Here is a 20,246-nt window from a genome sequence, read left to right on the forward strand (position 1 = left end):
AGGTCTGCAAACTGCAGAAAATGTCTCTGTGTTACTAACAGTGCAGGTGGCATTGCTATCCCCACCCGTGCTGCTTTCTCCCCCTTTTCCTGGGGCTATGCCCACTGTTGCCTCTCGTTGTCCTTAGCAGAGCGCCATGGGGCTTCTCCCTCTGGTCTTGCACAGCCTCGTCGCCCTGCTTTGACTACCATGGGGCTGGACCTGTGCTCTCTGAGCGCATCTCTCCCCAGAGCACAGCGCCTCGGGTCTTGGCCCTCTGCTTTTGCAAGGCCCCTTTCCCTTCAGGAAGGTGCCAGGGTGCCTGTCCCTGTTCTCTTGCAGGCCCCTTTTCCCTGATTCAAGTACCATGGGGCCTGGCCCTATGGACCTGAAGGGCCCTTTGCTCTAATCGGAGCGCCATTGAGTCCCGTTATCTGGTGTTGCTGGGCCCTTCTTCCCCTTCTTCTAGTACTAAGAGACGTGACCCAAGAAAGGTGGACATGCTGCTGCCCTGAAGCACAGGCTTTCTTCCCCCTCTTCCAGATCCAGCCTTGTCGCTGGCATTTCTCCTCCGCTCTGAAAGGAACCCTCTTTGGCAGACGGGCACCGTCAATTCCCCAGCGCCCCTCCCCACCACCCCCACCACCCCTCCCCATTGCTTGCTCTTTGCAGCACTTCCCCCAGCACAGCTCCTCTCTGCTGCCAGTCAGCCCCGCAGAAATGGCAGCGCAACTTCTCCGTGCTCCCCGGGGACCCTCGCCCTCGTCTCACACACCCCAGGGCCCCTCGCCCTCGTCTCACACACTGCTCCGTGACCCTTCAGCAGCCAAGCCGGCCATGCAAGGTGAGGGGAGGGACAGAGGGTGGCTGCTGGGTTTGGCACCAAGACCTGCTGCTGGGCCCCAAAGGAAGACCCAGGTCCCCACAGCACGAAAGGCCAAAGCTCAGCTGGAGTTGAAATTGGCCAGTGTTGTGTCAGACACCAAGAAAAGGCTTTTAAAGTATGTTAATAGCAAGAGGAGGAAAACATTGGGTCGTACTTGATGAACTGGAACTATTTTATTCTATTCTGGTTTTTTTACTACCCATTGATTGGAGAGAGGAGCAGATAATTTATCTCTTAACAGTGTTGTGCTACATTTTAAATACAGTATTTATTAAATGTCCAAAGAAAGGAAACCATGCAATGTATGGAAATCATATTGTGATATATACCAGATACAAAAATGTGAAGTTATGCATCAAGTCAAAATACCAGGGCAATAAAAAAAGAAATCCGGAGGAGAACCCAATTGAAGGCCATTGGGAACAGCAATCCATCACAACATGAGTTCTTTTTAGTCCAAAATTGTGGAAGCATCTTGACCCTTTATTTAAGAGATATGCAAAAGAAGATAGGAAGTCTTGTGTACCATAGCAGGATGCCTATGCAGCAAATTTAACCATTGAGTCATAGTTGCCTTTGATATTTAAAGTCATCCTATGTGCCAGAATGAAAAATAGGGTGAGTTGGTCTACTTTCAGGTCTCAGAACATGTTTTTAAATAGCAAACTTTACAGCAATCCACCTTATTCCTAAGCACAGCAGTAGTGATGCGTGTTCTAAGGTAATGATTCTTTCTGCATCTGTAATATTTTTCTTCTCAAATCTCTATGAACAGTAATGAAGATTCATCACATAACTAATGTATTAAAACCAAAGGTAATTTTGTGCTGAACTATCCACAATGGTATAGCAGAAACCTGCCAAAACAAAACCAGTCAATTAAAAAGTACTCTAACTATTAAATTCTCTTTGCAGAAGTTTGTAGTATAAGGAAGCCTGGGGTTTTTTTTTTACATATTTATGCCAGGTTATAAACAACCTGATTTAAGGGTGAAATGAGTGCACCTGAGATGCACCTAAACACAAACCAAATAAATACAAGTGACAAAATAAGACTGAAAGCTCTTGGAAAATATTTTTCTCTTGCAAACAGCACACAATCAGATGAATGACTTTCTGAACAGTTACCTCGGCAGGGCCAGTTAGTGGTTTGGCTAATACTTGCACTGAGTTAGACAGCATGACAATCACATTGAAATCAGGAAAGAAACACAGCCAGAGCACTACTTCAGTAGCAATTCTCTTTGAACAAACTGACCAGTTGGGGAACTGTGTGCCTCTCTCCTCTAGGTTCTTTTGGAAATCCTAGACACAGATCCCAAAGTACACTAAACTCATTTTTGGAGTGAGAGGGATAAAACTAATCTGGGACCTGGGATGTCAAGAACATGCTTATCTTTTTACTTACCTCTGCTTTTCAACCACCATCTGCTGAAATTGCCCTCTCCGTAAAGGTCTTCCTTCCGGCCCTTCTTGGAAATTAAAACCCAGGTGGGAGCCAGTTCAGTGATTCCCTCATGTGAGGCTTGAAAGGTCTAGTGTATACCGATTTTGACACAAATATGAGCAGCCAGTGTCAGCTGCCAGTGTTACATCTCTGTTCAAAAGGAGGAATTAAGATAGTAGTTAAAAATGAGTCACTAGTGTCCAGATCTGGCTAATCCTCATGTTAGTTTAGTCTGCTAGTTAATTACATACATCATATCAGCATGGTGAGACTGCTCTCCTGGAGAGCCTTCCTGCTACATGCTGTTGTACTTCTCAAAGCACAGATGATGAGGGGAAGCTGACTTGAGTCTATACCCCAGTTCTCAGCCTAGGAACAACTACAAAAGCACAACAAAAATCCTGATGTAAATACAGCAACTAAAACAACATGAGCCTACAGCTTTCGTTCCCCAGCAGTGAACACTTGCTATTTTTTTATTTAAAACACTTTTCTGGAGAAAAGGAAATGAACACACCTGACAACTAAAACACTGCACAGTAGTCAAACAGAGCATCATGAGCAAAAAAGGGCACACTACATCTTTCTTTACTCAGGGGCCCTCTCTCATGGCCAAGTATCTGTCACAGCGGAAGGGACAAAAAGGTCACAGTTTCAGACAAGAATGTGGCAACTCATTTCATCATGAAAAGAGTTCTCCCTGGGATGCTCAGCTTGATAACTTCTTTAAATTAATCTCTTTCTTGCTTTTATTGAATCCCATTGTGTTAATTTGAGCCTATTTCCAATTTAATTTGGATTTATTCATATACTCTGAAATATTCTTGTTTGATCCTGGCTTCATATCACCCACTAATTTGCCTAGCATACATACCATGTAATGCTTCAAGCTGTTGAGTATCATGTTTAGAACGAATGTCTGTACTCTCCCACTCTTTTCTCCAATGTTACACTCAGTCCTGACTATACTCGCTGCCTGCATTAAATCTAAAAGGTAAACATTTGAAAAGCAACATAACACATCTTTAATAAAAAACTATTTTATCTACATTGCTGCCTCTGGAGTCACAGGAAAGTGGAAAGCCTCACTAAAACTGAAATTCTCACTGTCAAAAAGACAGTCTGGGTCTTTCTTTTATTACAGTAACATTATTGCAATTTCAAAGGAAAGAAATTAAATTAAAGCCCACTTTCTCCATTTGAAGCCAACAGAAGCAGCATGAGCAAAAGAACTGCAGGACTGGCCCTTTTCTTATTGGAAGTTTTTGCCTTTCTGGCTATGCTGCCTACTTCTCAGTGTATTTTTATCCACACTTTCTCTTACGATCCCTATGTGCTTTCATTATTGTGACCCTTTGTGCTTTAATGAAACACACGAACAGTGTGTGTGTGGGGGGGTTCCATTATGTCTGGAGGTATTTCTTTGCCAGCCTGAGTGGGCAGCCAAAATCCAGGTCCTGCATATCCGTCCAGGACGGAGATGACGAGGCAGCTGGCTGCTTTTCGACCCACAGCGGAAGGCACGGAGTAAGAGACGCAGGGGAGCTCAGTGAAGCACAGGGTTGAGGCTGCAAGCCAGAAACCTTCTCCAGCAGGGAAAAAAAAAAAAAAAAGGGGGGGTGGGGGTGGGGGGTGTGTGCTCAGCTCTGGCTGAGCTCCCAGCTCCTGGAAAGCCAGGCAGCGCCGGCTGCCGCGGCCCCTCCGGCCCGGGGAGGCCTTCCGCAAGCACCGGGGCAAGCGCCTCCCGCCGGCCAAGAGTTGCCTCTTGCAGAAAGGAGGCACGTCTGGAGGGGCAGGGGCGTCGGGGGCAGCTGGGAGCCCTCGAGAAGGGGCTGCGGGCGCCCGCGGGCCTTCGCCGCAGGTCCCAAGGGGAAGCCCCGGGGAGAGGGAGAGGGCGGGGGCGGGGGGCGCCGGCGGGCGCCGTCTCCCGCCGGGCCGGGCCGGGCCGGGCCGCGCCAGGCCCGCCGAGGCCGCGAGTCCTTCCCGGGCCGAGCCTCGCCCGCCGCGCCGTTCGCCGGGAGCCCGCGCCGCGTTCCCGGAGGGCAGCCGCGGCGAGGTGGGTGTCCGCAGCCGCGGCCCTTGCCGCAAGCCTAGGCCGGCGCGCGGGGCCCCGTCAGCGCCCCCGGCCCGCCCGGCTTAACCCCGACCGGTGCCGAGCGCCGGGCAGGGCAGGGCCGGGCCGGGCCGGGGCCGGGCCTGGGCCGCGGCCGCAGGGGCCTCCCCGGCGCCGGGGGTGCGAGCGCGGCGGGCGCGGGCCTGGGCCTTGCGGCGGGCCGGGGACGCGGTCCCCCGCCGGCAGCGGGGCTGAGGAGGCCGCCCTGGAGGTCGGAGGCCGGGCGGAGCGAGGCAGGGTGGCGGGCGCCGGGGCGAGAGGGGCGAGCGGGCTGAGCCCCGGAGAGCCGGCACCGGCGGGTCTCCGTCGCTCTGGTGGTTTTTGATGGGCTTTGACTCGGTCTGTCTGTAGAGGGCATTACTGGTTCGGAACGGAGCATCGGAAGAAGTCGGGGTGTCTCGTTACGGGACACAACGGGAAGACCCCTGCGTACACCCCCCGCCCGATTTGGCTGGCCCCCTGCCCTTGGCGGGGGGGGCATCTTTTGGCTGGAAAGTTTTCAAATTGAGATGTGTAAACAGGCTTTTAAACTCGACTGTAGTTTTCCTTTATAGTAATGGTCCGTTGTACATGCCAGTTCTAAGTTTAGTCTTCAGAAATGGTCTTGTGGCCATAACAGCAACCTGTTGTATGTTTTTTAGACTGTTTGAAATTTGGAGTACAGGCCTCAGAGCAGAGTCTAGAACGGATTCTTCCGGAGGGATCACTAAGAAAAATTTGTTGCACATTATACTTTTAATCTTTGCTGGGGTGGGATGCAAAGGCCTTGTGGCATTTACACCAGATTACTGTAGTTCGGAGGAGAAAATGTGTAGAAATATGCAATGATTGATATATAACATCACCTCACAGAAGCAAGTGGTATTACTGATGACATTTCTGAGTTTTGAGTTGATGTAGAAACCTGCTTCTTCCCTAAAGACTTTTAGAGTCACATGCGTTTGCAAAAAGAAGTTCAAGATTTTCATATATTTTGCATGCCTCCTCTGAAAGGCTGGAGGGGTTAAAAGCCTTGTGGGGATCTTGGCAACTACAGGATTTGGTGTCCCTGCTCATGCATGCTCCTTTCTCTCTCGCTGTGGCACCGTATTTTCTTGTTCAGCACCTCCCTGCTATGAAATCAAACTGACAACAGCAGACTACTGGAAGTTTGCTTCCCTTGATGACCGTAGCTGGTTTTGAATGAGGAACGACAGAAGGCAGCTGTTTTAAACCACCACTGACTTGAGCCATCAGCAGGTATTCTTAGATTTGCGTCTGCTTGCTTGCCCCATTCTCTTTCAGTCGATATTCCTCTGTAACACTAGACTGAGGTGTAAACGGAGGGCTGGAGTCAGTGTAATAGGCAGTTACAAAGTTTCTTTAGGACAAATAGCTAGAAAATGTCTATGACGGTTTCAATGTAACATTTTCTATGTTACTGTTACCTTGCAGAAAGAGGTGTGATTTGCCTAGGCAATCCCCATCTTCTGTCAAACCCAGGTTAGGGTTCCACAATGAAATAGCACATGAATGTAAAGTGTATAAAAATAAATGCTTGCAAGTTCATAATAATTTCATCCTCATATATATGTATACAAAACCATGGAAAACAGGACATGATCCTGTCCAAATATGTTGATAACTATGCCTATAAAATATTCAGAACCACAGAGCAAGAGTATATTAGTGACTTGAAGCTGACATTATTTAAGAGTATATAGCATCATTAAAAGGTACATAGTTGGAGGAAAGACTCAGCCATGCTTGTCTTTCCTTGATTGATGCTAAGATAAGGTTTATACAGATAATTATCTCATTTAAATAATGGCTGGTTTTAGTGTCACTTTTTATTTTTCCAGCAGATGAAGATTTATTAGGTGATTGAAATTCTATTAACAGGAAATGAATCCAATCTGGCTTTGCAAAATGCAGCATAGGCCAAGTCCAGACTTACAAGCATCATTTGTTAAATCATTCTGTAGCATTGTAGTATAGGGGAGGGTAAGTTCTGAAGTTTGCAAGCATCCTGCTCTACATTTACATACTAACTTTGTTCCTCAAAGAAATCTTTATAATTACTTGGGGGTAGGCTAAAGAGAGCTCCAGAATAATCATGTTGAAAGATTTTTTGTGTGCTTTTATTGTTTTAGCTTCTTTATAACAAAAGACAGATACGATACAGATTGTGAGCTGGACATGAACGCCATGGGGCTTCTGTGTGACACTTTCCTTTCTTTTTGTCAGTAATGAAACAGGCATGGAAGTGACCTCTGAGGTTGGAGCTCTGCATTCCTGAAATGTTGCTCAGCTTAGTGCAGGCCAGTGTTGGGAACCCACTTGTTCACACAATGGTGGCATGCATGCACTAAACACCCATGTGGCTCTGGGACGCTGTTCAGACAAATTGAGCTGCTGAAGTAGATTTGCCTGATGAGTGATTGGATATTCGCTTTCATCAGCTCCTGATCAATAAGAACTATACCTAACCCTTTGCAATATTAGAACCTTTCAGTGTTTGCGCAAAACCACTGCTATTTGGTTTTATCCATGACCCTTTTATGTAATCCAATAAAATAAGATTAGTAAAGTCTACTGATTTAAAAGAAAATTTCTATGGGGGCAGAGCCTTAGTTGCGGTCCTGTGAAGCTGAATTTGCACCATGCTTTAGTTCAGGTTAAATGCAGCAGGTCTGGCTGCTCTCCTTCTTAGTGATGCTGTCTAGCAACTGTGGGTTTCAGAAGCATAGGGAAGTCAAGCTCTATCATCTGTACTGTGGGAACATGATGCCATCTGACAGTATCTCACCCTCCGTCAAGGCTAGATGTCTCAGACTGCTTTTTGCTGATGGAAAAGCAGAGCACGACTGGGGTCTGGATGGAGACTAGCATCATTTTGTAAATCAGGATTAGTCCTTTGAGTCTTTTTGTAACTGGTGTTACAGTTTGGCCTTACTACCATTCTACATAGGTGAATAAATTGACAGCCAGGACTCTGTTTTCCTTAGGTTATTTATAAAAACATTCAGCCAGTCTTATGCTAACTCTGGAAACAGCAGACTCTTGCTTCAGTAGTAGTACAGGTCAATGCAAGTTTGCTCCTGAATTCCAAAGAGAGTGTTTCTCATAATTATTTAAAATTGTTAAGGAATTAAGACAGCGTGCTAACTTATTTCTTTTTGTGACATCTTGAAGCTCAGGTACTGATATTGTCTTATTCATTCCCCTTCAGCTGATGTTTTGGTAGGAGTTGTCCACTGGACTCAAATTTACCAGAGGGTGGAGGGATCAAAAAAGGTGGTATAAAGGACTGAACCCGAGGCATTTTATACACATATGTGTATATATGGGGATTAAGATACATGGAAGTCTAGGCTTCATTCATTCTGCTGTTCACAGAACAATTTGGGGGCATTTTCCTTGTTTTGAATGCACAAAATCTGGCTTGCTAGGCCAGCAACAAAAGCACTCTTTTAAAAACTTGCCAGAATGCAAACCATTTATATTGGCATTTTTATCGTGCATGTGAGCAGGCTCGCATACTGCAACTTTTAATGCCAAAACCACATCCATTCTGGGCACTCATTTACTGTGGACATAAAGATTTCTAAGTATGACTGAAGCTATTTACTATCATTCAGATTTGCATTTTTCCAAAAGGTTCCAAGCTTCTTTTTTGTATTTATCATGTAAAATTCCAGATAATTAAATTTCCACCTGGCTAAGTAAAACAAATGCAGTAGCTGCCAAAGCCTATGACCAATGGCAGTGTGTGCTGTGCCAGTCACCTGCAAATTTGCAGGGACAGCAAGCATACCACTCTGCCCCTGCAGCTGACTCTTACTGGTATCAAGCCTGACACATACAGATGAAGAACCCTTTCTGTCCCAAAATAAACAGTAAACCCAAAGCCCATTTGTTGCAGAATACTCTATTTTAGACAGCTTTATTTTTATGTGGTCAAAGAAAAAAAATCTGATTCTTTCCTAGCATCTGAAATTTGATAATTCAGGCTATAATTTTCAAAGAGTAATACCTTTTCCTTGTATCTGTTCTGTTGAAACTTCTGGAAACATGGTGAGTTACCCTTACCAAAGTCCTCTGGAAAAACAGGGTGTCTTTGACAGTACAGTAAGGCTGGTGGAGCAGTATCATGTCACTCATTTGTTTTTTCTTGTGGTTGTTGCTTAGAAACATAGCAGTTAAGTAGCCTTAAGTTTAGAGTCCACTGCAATGTTTTGCTCTTCCTTAGAGGTTATGCTGGCTAAACTGTCTCTCTTAAAACAAAACTATATAATATTAGTACTGCAAGATTCAGTGAATGCACTAGGCTCTTTTTTACTGAACATCCTAAAACATGCTTATCAGTTGCAACGTAGTCCTGCTACACTTTAGGTGTTTAAACTTGTGCCATTACATTGTGTATTTGTAGTTAGCTGTAGTTAGTAGAACTACGGGTAAGTTGTGCCTGAACAGAAACTGAATAGAAGCAGTTAGGCTTTATGTAAAAGTGACTTGTTTTTCCCAGTGTAAATTCCAAGTGTCATGTCTGCCAATAGTCTCTGTGCAGACTCCCTTTTGCTTCTGTTTTTTTGCCTTTCAGACCTAAAATGCCTTGTAAAGGTCACATTAAGACACAAGTTTGGAGGAAGCACTGTTGTTATTAGTGTTATTATGAATAGGTGGCTTCAAGAATCCAATACGGCACCCCTCAACAACACTAAATTTACTTAAACTTTCCCAAAGAATTCACAAACCCATCAACACCTTTCATAAATTAGTTTGCTGTTGCAGGAAGGACTCAGGGCAGTGTGCATGCTTTTAATATTACCAAGTTAAATCATCTTGGCTGCAGCTTTCTATTCACTGCAGAAAGCATTATATTAATATTCTGATTAGGTACAGATTAATTTTTTGATGGAATAATTTTAAGTAAGTAGAATATGTCAAACAGCAGCAAGATTACTGAGGTTGAAAGCACAGCACTTTGCATTTCGTTAATTTCACATAATTCTTACTGGCATCTAAGCAGTTGAAACAGCATAATGCATTTATGTCAGCATTTGTGTTAGGGAATTTAAAAGAGGCATTTCAGCAAGAAAACATAGGTGTTTTTTTTTTAAATAGAACTACACTTTTTGAGCTACGCAATGTTTCTGGCCTGCTGCATAGTAAACCATTTTTCTGATTAATGTGTTGAAACTGTGAACATAAAAATCCTGGGAAAATTGTTTGATTGTGTGTATTTTAGAGCTGCAATTGAAGTATCACATTTATCTTAACATGAAATTTCATGAGCTATAACTTGCCACAAAACAATTGAACACTTTATTTTTGCCTTAACAGGATGATGGTGCTTTGTTTTCTGAGCAGAACACTGCAACTAGCCAGACATTCATCCAGTCCACTGGGGAGACAACTCTGTTCGGCCAGTGCAAATAAGCCAGTGCTAACTTTATTCACCAAGGTAAAAGTTGTTTACAGAATAAAGCTAGGCAAGACTGTGTATTTATCAGCTTTGATATACATGAATCCCAGACAAAATATCTTGGCCATGCTTTTTGTCCCCTTCAAATTTGTGTACTATTGGGCATTTTACTTTGAGAGTGTTTTTTACACCAGGTTTTAGAGCATGGTCCTACTCTCATTGTAGCAAGCAAGTAGTTACAACCAACAAACAAAGATTTCAAGATAGTTGTGTCTCAGTGACACTATGGTCCATTTACTAGCTGAAAATTGTTCTCTAACTGCCAGTGTTTCATCCTGGAAATGGATAACAAAGATGAGGTGTTACATATAATCTGCCCAGGACAAGCATTAACAGCCAAAGTAGGCTCTTCAAAGCACTTGAGTTTTATTTCAGCACTACCTGTGAGACTGAAAATACATGCAACTAGTGTTGGTAGCACATGAGGAAAAAGTAGATTGTGCTTTACCCTCTTTTTGCTTTATTGGCTGTGTAATGCTAACAGGAATAAAATGCAGGGAAAGGTTTGTCTGTGGCGTGAAGAGATAGGATTCTTAAGCATATTTAGAGAACAGATGTGATGAGCAGGAATGGTCATTTGTGAACTGTCACCTTCCATGAATCGTTGTCAAGAGCCTGTGTTACCTGCTGAGGTCTGTACTTTTAGATAGGATGGCACGTGGTGGGCTACACTGCATTTATGTAGTTGATGTAGCCTTTAAGAGGAGAATAACTAGAAATGCAAAGCACTGAGAATGTTGACATCAGTATTGCTGTATTTTTTGGAGACTGATGCAATTAAAATAACTTCTGCCTGCACAGTGTTAATTCCATCCCTAGCCATAAAGGAGTGTTTAAACTGTGTAGCATACAAATAGGTTAAAAAAATAAAAGGTCACGATCTGTTTATTAATCAGAGCAATGCATGCTATAAGAAGAACTATACTTTAATATTACAGCTCTCTCTCCCCTTGCTTGATTCAGCATCAACTCATTCATAATCCAAATGTGATAAGGGAGGGAATAATGAGCTTACTTTGGGGTTAATAATTGGAACAAAGCTCTTTGTATGATTTTTGTATCTTAAAATTTCTAACTAGTAAGACACTGTATGAAATCAAATTTCCTAATAGCAGAGTTCAAGTAGTTCTGTAAAGTGGCCTCTTATTGAATGTGTTTTTAACTTAAAATGTTTTTCATGTCTCTGGCAATTGCAAAGCAAAATGCAGATTACTTTAAAAGAAATCAAATCTGCACTCTTAGTTTATGCTAATTAACTCCTTTTCCCCTCCTTCCTATTTTTAAGAATAAGGAGAAAAGAGGAGAAGAAGGCAGGAGGGAGCTTTGACTTCTGCAGCCAATTCAGACTGATAGAAGCTAGCACTGCCAAATGGTTTTCTCCTCACAGGCTCCTTTTATGACAACACAAGCATTTGTATGCCATAGTTTAAACCCAGCCAGCAACTAAGCACCAAGCAGCCACTCACTCACTCCTTCCCCACCCCGGTGGGATGGAGAGGAGAGTCAAAACCAAGTAAAACTTGTGGGTTGAGATATGAACAGTTTAATAACTGAAACAAAATAAAAAATATAATAATAATTGCAAAGAAAAGGAAGATAACAAAAGCAAGTGAAATATAATCCAAGAAAGACAAGTGATGCACAATACAATTACTTGCCACCTGCTGACTGATACCCAGCCAGGAGCAGTGATCCACCCCTCCCAGCCAGGTCCCCCCAGTTTATATACTGGACAGGATGTTGCATGGTATGGAATGTTCCTTTGGCCAGTTTGGGTCATCTGTCCTGGCTGTGTCCCCTCCCAATTCCTTGTGCCCCTCCAGCCTTCTTGCTGGCTGGGCATGAGAAGCTGAAAAATCCTTGACTTAGTATGAAAACCACTTGACAACAACTGAAAGCATCAGTGTTATCAAAATTATTCTCGTACTAATCCTAAACCACAACATTACACCAGCTACTAGGAGGGAAATTATCCCAGCCGAAACCAGGACATTGTCCAACAGCTGCTTCAGATTAAACCCCCCTTTTTTTTTGCAAGATTACTATTAACTCAGATCAATTCTCCTGTCTAGGTCTACTGTGCAACTGTTTGAGTGCTTATGCCAGCACAAAAGAAACAGTGGGAGGAAGACGGGTCTGCTTCCTTCAGCATCAGTGCCAGCTTAAAATGACCACAAAACTGCAGTCTAAGTATGCAGTATAAATGACAATTATCTGTAGAAATAAAACTCTCCCTTCCACCGTGTGTATTTTCTAACAGATCTAGCTATCAACACAGCATATGTCACTTTGGAAAGGGATTTTTACTGTCTCAGCAGTAGGAGTCCCTTTTGCCATCTGAAAGAGAAGGTTGTCCGAGACAGCTTTATCCAGGCAGACCTATTACAAATTAATATAAAGCAAGTGATGGCAGAGACCTACTGTTGCACTGTTCTACTGAAAAATATGTACTAATATAAATTGACCATTTAAAGAGATTTCACTGTCAGTTGAAATAGTTCACTATCTGATTTTAAACTTGTTCCAATCTTATTGGTACTACGTAGTGCTTAAGCTTGCCATCAGAGCAGGTGTAAAAACATATTCTTTGCTAAGAGTCAACTTAGTCTGTCAAATGCTTTTATGTGACTGTTATGTTAGAAAGCTTTCCACAGGCCTAGTAGAGTATTTAATCCAAATTAATTCACACACAGGAAATAAGATGTAGCTGTTTCAGATTAACTCAAAATTTAAACAAGCCCTAGGAAGACTTTAAGTGGGAGGGAGAGAAGAAGGTCTTTTCTGGCTGTGAGAGGAATTTCATGGCAGAGGAACAGAGCCATCACTTTCACCACTGTATACTTTGCTATGTGAATTACAGGCCAAATTCTGCCATTGCAAATACTGAAGCAATGTGCCATCATGTGAGTCACTTCTTCAGGTACACACTGCTTTAATGATCATGATGCATGATCAGCAGAAGTCAGCTGTATAACTGTAGTTTGACCCCATTGCAGGTCAAAACACTGCAGCTGTTTGCCAGTTCTCCCTGCTGGAGGTTACTGTCCTCCCAGCTCTGCAGGTTGAAGGATCATGTTTAATTCCTTTCAGACAAAGTCAGCCAGGTTATCTTAAGTCACCTTCTTTTGCTCTTTGAACTGACTCAAGTGACTCGATCTGAAACATTAGAAATTACTCATGTGACTTCCTCATTCCCCTTTTATCAAGGGAAATTCTTCTGTCAAGAGTGGAACCCACATTTGTTTTCAGCTGGTGATGGCAATGCTTTGAATATTCTTTCCTGCTGACCAAAAGAAGGGGTCTGTGTGTGACCTTCCAAACCACGCCCTTGAATCAGCCTTTACAAGTACCATTTTAAACTGTTAATTTGCACTATAAGAAAAATAATAGCAAATAAGAAAAAATTAAATTCTGTGGCTGAATAGTTTATTTTCTTTTAATCCATGCTGCAGAAAAAGATTTAGAAAGCAGTAAGACAGGGTGGTACAGGGGAGGGAACCCACATTTACAGTAACGATCACTCCTGTCTATGTATGTTACTTTACAGTACAAATGATCTGTGTATTTTACTGTATGCTTTAAGTTGGTCTGAATATTTTACTTTAGAAACCATGCCCTCTATGTGATGAAGCAAGAGAAGAGCTTGAGCCATATAAAAGAAGGGTAATGTATTGCAATACTGTATGCATTTTCTATATAGCAAGAAGAGTTAATCAGGATTCTTTCTTTGTAAATGAAATTGCTTGGATTTATTTGCATCCATTATTCTTTCATGGGTGACTCTTCAAGACAATTTCAGCACTGATATCCATAAAACTCATTATCCAAAAGCATTTTGCAACAATGCTACTCAAATAAGTATTGGTAAACTAAACCAATATACACCTTGTCACATTAGTTTTTAAACCCACTGTTTTTTAAATACTATTGCCTTGTCTGATAGCGGAGTTTGCAACTTTTATAACGCAGGTAGTGATATCGTTTGGGAAGGATGTTAGTAAGTAGGACTTCAAATATTTGAGCTATATGTCATTGCAGTTTTTGCCATTCTTCAACCAGGTTTCAAACTCTTCCTTGAAGGAAGAAACCGTTAACAGAAGCATTAAGAGATCTTGCACTCCACTGCCTAACACACAGCTGTTATATTGCCAGCTGCATATTTGTTGTGGTTGGTGCTCACAGGAGAGTGGTTCTGCACAGAGTGTCAAGAATATAATTCTGGACTAGGGAGAGAGTCCTTTGTGGACACGCAGCCAAGGATTTTGGCTACATACATTTTGTACCCCACAAAATGGGCAATTGCCTACAATATGGAAGAATAAATCCAAAAGCACTAAGAAAACAGCCTCGCATTTCTGAAAAAAAGATTGATCAAAAGACAAGTAGGCATTTTTTTCAGTGTCCAGCAGGTACTAACACATTTCTTTTCTGTCACAGTTTATTTTGCAGGAGGTGGATATTACCCTTCCAGAGAATTCAGTGTGGTATGATAAATACAAGTATGACATACCTGTTTTTCATTTAAATGGAAAGTTCCTAATGAAGCATCGAGTGGACATTCAAAAGTTTGAGGACCAACTTGTGAAGCTGGAGCTACAAAATGATGGGAACCAGTGAAAAAACTGCAGCTGCTCTGGTGTGGATCTGAAAGGACTGTGCAACATAAATTCTGTGAAAAAGCGGTATTCATTATCTGGCCTTATGTTTCTTAGAATGTATGGTACCAGTGTCCTAAAAAACTTGAGTGACTTGTATTCTGTTTTGCATTAATCATCCAGCCCAGCTGCACCAGTAGCAATGTTTTCTGTACCATTCCTTTGCTGCTGTCCTAGGCTGGCTTTTCAGTGACAGAATAAATGCTGCTCCATAACAGCAAATAAAATGAGATGTATTTTGTATTGGGTTTGTGTGGCAAGGCTTCATAGTGGGCGTGTCTACAGAGGTGGCTTCTCTGAGAAACTGCTAGAAGTTTCCCCTATGGCCAATAGTGCCAATGCCAGCTGGCTCCAAGACAGACCCGCTGCTGGCCAAGGCCGAGCCCATCAGTGACAGTTATAGCACCTCTGTGATAACATATTTAAGAAAGGGAACACACACACACACACACACACAGAGGCAATTGTGGCCAGAGAGGAGTGAGAATATGTGAGAGAAACAGCCCTGCAGACAGCAAGGTCAGTGAAGAAGGAAGGGGAGGAGATGCTCCAGGCGCCAGAGCAGAGATTCCCCTGCAGCCCGTGGGGAAGACCATGGTGAGGCAGGCTGTCCCCCTGCAGCCCATGGAGGTCCATGATGGAGCAGATATCCACCTGCAGTCCATGGAGGAGCCCACACTGGAGCAGGTTTGCTGGCAGGACTTGGGACCCCATGGGGGACCCACACTGGAGCAGTGTGCTCCTGAAGGACTGCAGCCAGTAGAAGGGACCCATGCTGGAGCAGTTCATGAAGAACTGGAGCCTGTAGGAAAGACTCACATTGGAGAAGTTTGTGGACAGCTGTCTCCTGTGGGAGGGACCCCATGCTGGCGCAGGGGAAGAGTGAGGAGTCCTCCCCCTGAGGAGGAAGGAATGGCAGAGACAAGGTGTGATGAGCTGACTGCAATGCCCATTCGTGTCCCCCTGTGCTGCTGGGGAGGAGGAGGGAGAGAAAAATCAGGAGTGAAGTTGAGCCTGGGAAGAAGGGAAGGGGGGTGTGTGATTTTTTAAGGTTTGGTTTTTTTTGTCATTATCCCACTCAGATTTGATTGGTAATAAATTAATTTTTTCCCCAAGTCAGCTCTGTTTTGCCCATGATGGTAATTGGTGAGTGATCTCTCCCTGCCCTTATCTCGACCCACAAGCCTTTCGTTATATTTTCTCTCTGTCCAGCTGAGGGGGGGACTGATAGAGCAGCTTTCGTGGGCACCTGGCATGCAGCCAGGGTGAACCTACCACAGTGTTTCAAGATTGTTGGTACATGTAAGCTGTAGATCTGTAAGAGACTTCCTGGAAGAAGTCTGAGAGTCTATCCTAAGTGCTCATTTGAAATGGAGAAGGTGGTACTTACTGTAAATGCAAAGGACACTTGATTAAAGACAGCACGCTCTCACTGAAGCAGTCATATCTACAGAACAATCATCACAATTTGATACAGCTGTTACTAACACATGAACACTGAGTAGTTTATTTTTTTTCTAATGGGATGAGGATATGTTGCACTTATGCCTATTTTATCTATTACAGCAAGATTTGAGCTCCTCAGTACTTAAGTTACTCCCAGTCACAAGAAAAAATAAAAATAGAGTGACCTATAACTGAGCTGAAAGAATAAAATCTGTAATGAAAACAGCATTTATTAACTCCAATTATGTGTCTCTGAATGCTACTAATTTCAGAGAATAAAATGAAAGTAAGAAACCCTAGGAGTGTCTTCAAAAATTTCCTCGTGTAAGATATGGGACTTCTCCCTTAGACTCCAGTTATTTTCTTAAAAAAATTCATGCTAATGTATAGTCTTCTGCCCTGCTTGGGGATGCTTGTGGCATAATTCTCCATCATTACAAATCCAGTGAACAGAAAAAACACTTTTTTCTGACATGATGGGAACAGTGCTTGGTCCTATGGACTAGAGTTCTGTCGTAATTGAGTCCAGTCGTTATGCTTTCTGACAGAAAAGAATCACATTTCAGTTCTGGCTGCAACACAATTGCAAATCCATTCACCATATGGCAAGAATACCATTTATCAAGGGTTACTGCAGTTCTACTAGTGCATCATTGACAATGTAGGGATGTGCGGTAAACAGATAGAATGCCTAAGTTAAATATATTTTCAGGAGGAGAAGAAAGATTAAGAAAAAGTCAACTCTTTTAAGTTGAATAATCTGTAATAAGCACTGGAGAAAGTTGTCGGTATTTTTGACCTGCTTAATAGATCCTTTAGCATAGAAACTAATCCCTGCGTGCTGCATTTCTGTTCTTTCTACCACAGTGGTATTCAGTCTTCCCTCATCACCAGGAATTTAAACAGGGACACTTGACAGATGTGTCTTCACAGGGGGTGGAATCCAGCCACAATACCCAGTTAGAACAGCAAACTGAAATTCACTAGGATTCGTTAGGGACTTTAGCTTTTGGAGTATGGTTCAATAAGAAGCCAGCTGATCTGGTATGGTGAAATTGTGCAGCTCCTATATGGCCCCATCCTACAGCATGTTTAGCGTTTGACAGATCATTTGCCACCCAACTCTGATGTATTCTGCAAGATGAAAAATTTCTGGGCAGTGGGAGGTGAGAAATTAAAACTTTCTTCCAGTTCAGCAACTTGAGTCCACTCAGAAAGGGTTCTGAAAGTATCCAGGAGTTCCCAGGACAGAGAAGTGTGCCCTTTTTATAGAAGAGAGCTTTAGGTAAGTTCAGCCTCATCATCTAACTATACCCTGAGATTTGTAGGACTTTGGATACTTACATTTGATAGCATTTCACACTCCTCAAGAGGCCTGCAGAAAGAGAGTGTCATCAAATAGGATGGATTTACTAGATTTGCAAGAACTAAAGAGAAGCTCAGAAGTTTAAGCATCTCCTTAAACCTGTTTAAGGCCTTTTATCAGCAATTCTGTAACTGTTTGATCCAAACCTGAAATTACAGCCAACTGTTGCTTCTAAAGGAAAATACTCATCCTGACTTTAAGTAACCAGTTTATTCTTTTTGTAGCCTTACCTCACCTTTAGAGCCTGCTCTTCACCCTGATGTGGTCATTTACACTGTAGAGGAAGAGTAAGTTGAGGAGATTATTAAAAAAAAACAAGCTGAAAATTCTCAGAAGTGACTGAACTTAGTAACTCGGCAAAGTGTTAAGTGTAATGCTTTCCCCAGCCCGAGAGGAAAAAAAACCAGGCAAAACTTGAAATAGCAAGATGCTTCTTGAATTGTATGTTGCAGCATAGCTTTGCCCTATCCACAGTGCTTTTGGCACCATTGACAGAAGAACAGGACCCTAGAGACACAAACTTCTATACTTTCTGCAGTTCATAATGCTACAGTCAAACTTCTAAGTGTACCACAAGTTACTGTTAAATAATAGGTCTGAATTACCTCTGTATCAGCAAGCAAGTGCCATTTGCTTTCCTTCTGTAAGCTGAGATGGTTTCAGAGGACCCAGGTTTTTCTTTACTAAGGTTTTGTAAAGGAAAACTGGCATATAGCACTTAACCGTAGTTCAAGCACTTTTCTAAAATACAAAATTATTATCTCAAAGATATGGAGGAAAGAGGTCATGTGGACTTGCCCTATTTCCCAATACACATCACTGACAGAGGCTGGAATAGGAATCAGAGAGCAATTTGCCTTTGTTTTATTTTTAATAAGGTCTGTTTTGGGAAGGAAAAAAATGGAAGCTAAAAGCAAACTTCTTAATCATATAGCAGATGATGAATTCCTTGCTCCTTATTCATTCAGACTGTGGAAGTTTTCTTCTGCAGCCAGTGCCAGATTTCTCCCCCCCCCCTCCCCCACCCCACCCCTTTATTTTGTAAAGAGAATGGTAACAGCTTTTGTTGATGGCGTGGCCTTTATCAGTGACGTGGAGGTTTTCCATTAGTTCTGGCTGTAGGTGCTAGTTGCATATAATGTACAGAGAAGGGGTGGCTACTTCTTCCAACTCTTCTTCTGGTGTACAATCAAACACAACCCTGTGTTGTGCATGCCTAAATCCCATTTTCCTTGTCAACACAAGTAGCAGATTCAGATGTATGAGAAACGTCATTGTAGACCCATGTGCAAGCAACATGCCTGGACTCCAGGGTGAATGTTCTATGGTATGGAAAGATCACTGCCAGCCACTCCTCTCCAAACACTACCCTGTCCTTCCAAAGCCAAAATATGGGATATGCAGCCAAAATCTCCCAGTGGCATCTGAGAAGATGTGACTGTTCTACTGTTTTAAAGGAGTAGAAGCCCTGTTCTTATCAGTCTGGACAAAAAGATAGAAGGTGAAAACATCAATACAGAGTGTTGGTGGCATATCTCAAAAAAGAATCTGTGCTATAATTGTTTCCAGGTAAAAGCACTGCAGGACAAGGTGATGAGCAAGAGGCTGACAGTTCATTTTGGACCATGGGTGCTACTGCAGGTTTCTCATAGCAAAATTAGGTTGTGTCAATGTTGCTGAAGATGTTATTCCCTTCTCTGTTACCTTCTCTGAGGAATACAAAATACTGAAGTAAAAACTCCAGGAGGCCACCTTCTCTTCTGAAGCCAGCAGCCCAGCTCAGTGGAATAATAAGGCATTCAATGACTGTCTTCACATGTGAACACTAAGAGTTCATAATCTTCTAAGTAGTAGATTGGCCAGAGAAGCATTTCAGTGTCATTTTCCATTTCCCTGCCATTATCAGTCCTAAAAATAATCATGTGTTTTTTTGATCCCATAGGCAAAATAATTTGTTAACCTCAACGGGACCAGAATTTTACCTGAAATAGTTTACTGCTTTCCATTTCCTTTGACATGTAGGGAGACTGAACAAGTTGCTTGCGTGGCTTGGCCTGACTAGCAGGTCTGTCACCTTCATTGTCCAAAAACAAGAAAGGATGTATCATACATAAATTTGAGGGGTTTTTCTTCTTTTTGAATATAATAAATGCAGCAGACTACTCCCAGAACATGCATCCCTCTAATCTAATGTGTTAAAGTATAACCTTAAAATGAGAAGACATATGCCGCTGCTGAATATATATTTATGGAGGCATATGCAACTTTGTGAAAACTGGCAATTTACTCTTTTGACAGTGAACGTTGGCAGGAGTGTAAAGCTCCATAATGTACTATCCCTGTAATGTAAAAAGAGCTTGAATACAAGATGAACTTATTTCCTATTTCTGGCCAATTAAAAAGCACATACACAATGTCCTATCTTCTTCCAGTAACTATAAATAACAAATAACCACCGGGCTTACTTGCTTATATGTTCTACTTCTCTGACTCTTTATTTGTGTCTTTAAATTACACACAGTACATAGAAGGGATTGTCTCATTTCTTTAAGCACAGCGCTCCTAGCACAGTGTCTTCCCATCCAAACTGGCCTGTGATACATAATCTCAAGATTCCCTCCTAGCTCCTTAAAGAAAGCTCTTTTCATCAAGTATGGTTCTCATTTACATTGTATTTTTTATCTCTCTTATCAGCATCTAACTCTCCAAAATAAAAAAATCTGCTTGTAGGCTTAGCCAATTCTGAAAGTATTGGCTGACTTTCATTGGTAAAGATTCTGATTCATCTTTAACCACACGGCCATCTGGATTAACTACAAGTGCAGCAACACGTGGAAGTAAACAAAGCCACATGTACAAGTGTTTGTGTCCCTTCCCACTTGGTGGG

At 42.6% G+C, this 20,246-nt stretch overlaps 1 protein-coding gene across 8 annotated transcripts; it reads left to right on the plus strand.

The window, feature by feature from the left end:
- Positions 1–3,695: 3,695 nt before the first annotated feature.
- Positions 3,696–14,790, plus strand: CZH5orf63 (chromosome Z C5orf63 homolog). Of its 8 annotated transcripts, none has more exons than XM_075020047.1 (5): positions 3,777–3,839; positions 5,528–5,664; positions 9,751–9,871; positions 13,499–13,555; positions 14,330–14,790. In XM_075020047.1, exons 3-5 carry the CDS (start codon positions 9,752–9,754, stop codon positions 14,507–14,509), a joined length of 357 nt encoding a protein of 118 aa, XP_074876148.1. In that variant the 5' UTR covers positions 3,777–3,839; positions 5,528–5,664; position 9,751; the 3' UTR covers positions 14,510–14,790. The 8 variants fall into 8 exon arrangements, with proteins under 8 accessions (XP_074876150.1, XP_074876144.1, XP_074876148.1 ...); XM_075020045.1 differs by lacking the exon at positions 3,777–3,839 and adding an exon at positions 3,958–4,090; XM_075020048.1 differs by lacking the exon at positions 3,777–3,839 and adding an exon at positions 4,055–4,173.
- Positions 14,791–20,246: the final 5,456 nt, after the last annotated feature.

This window comes from Buteo buteo, chromosome Z (genome assembly GCF_964188355.1).
Source record: "Buteo buteo chromosome Z, bButBut1.hap1.1, whole genome shotgun sequence".
Classification (NCBI taxonomy): Eukaryota; Metazoa; Chordata; class Aves; order Accipitriformes; family Accipitridae; genus Buteo; species Buteo buteo.

What these genes read in the sequence shown, in the direction of transcription:
- CZH5orf63 (XM_075020043.1), top strand. Translation starts at nt 3,793, where the DNA reads ATGACGAGGCAGCTGGCTGCTTTTCGACCCACAGCGGAAGGCACGGA. An exon ending in TGCTAACTTTATTCACCAAG is followed by an intron (nt 9,872 to 13,498) that starts GTAAAAGTTGTT and finishes ATTTTACTTTAG; the next exon opens with AAACCATGCCCTCTATGTGA. An exon ending in TTGAGCCATATAAAAGAAGG is followed by an intron (nt 13,556 to 14,329) that starts GTAATGTATTGC and finishes TTTCTGTCACAG; the next exon opens with TTTATTTTGCAGGAGGTGGA.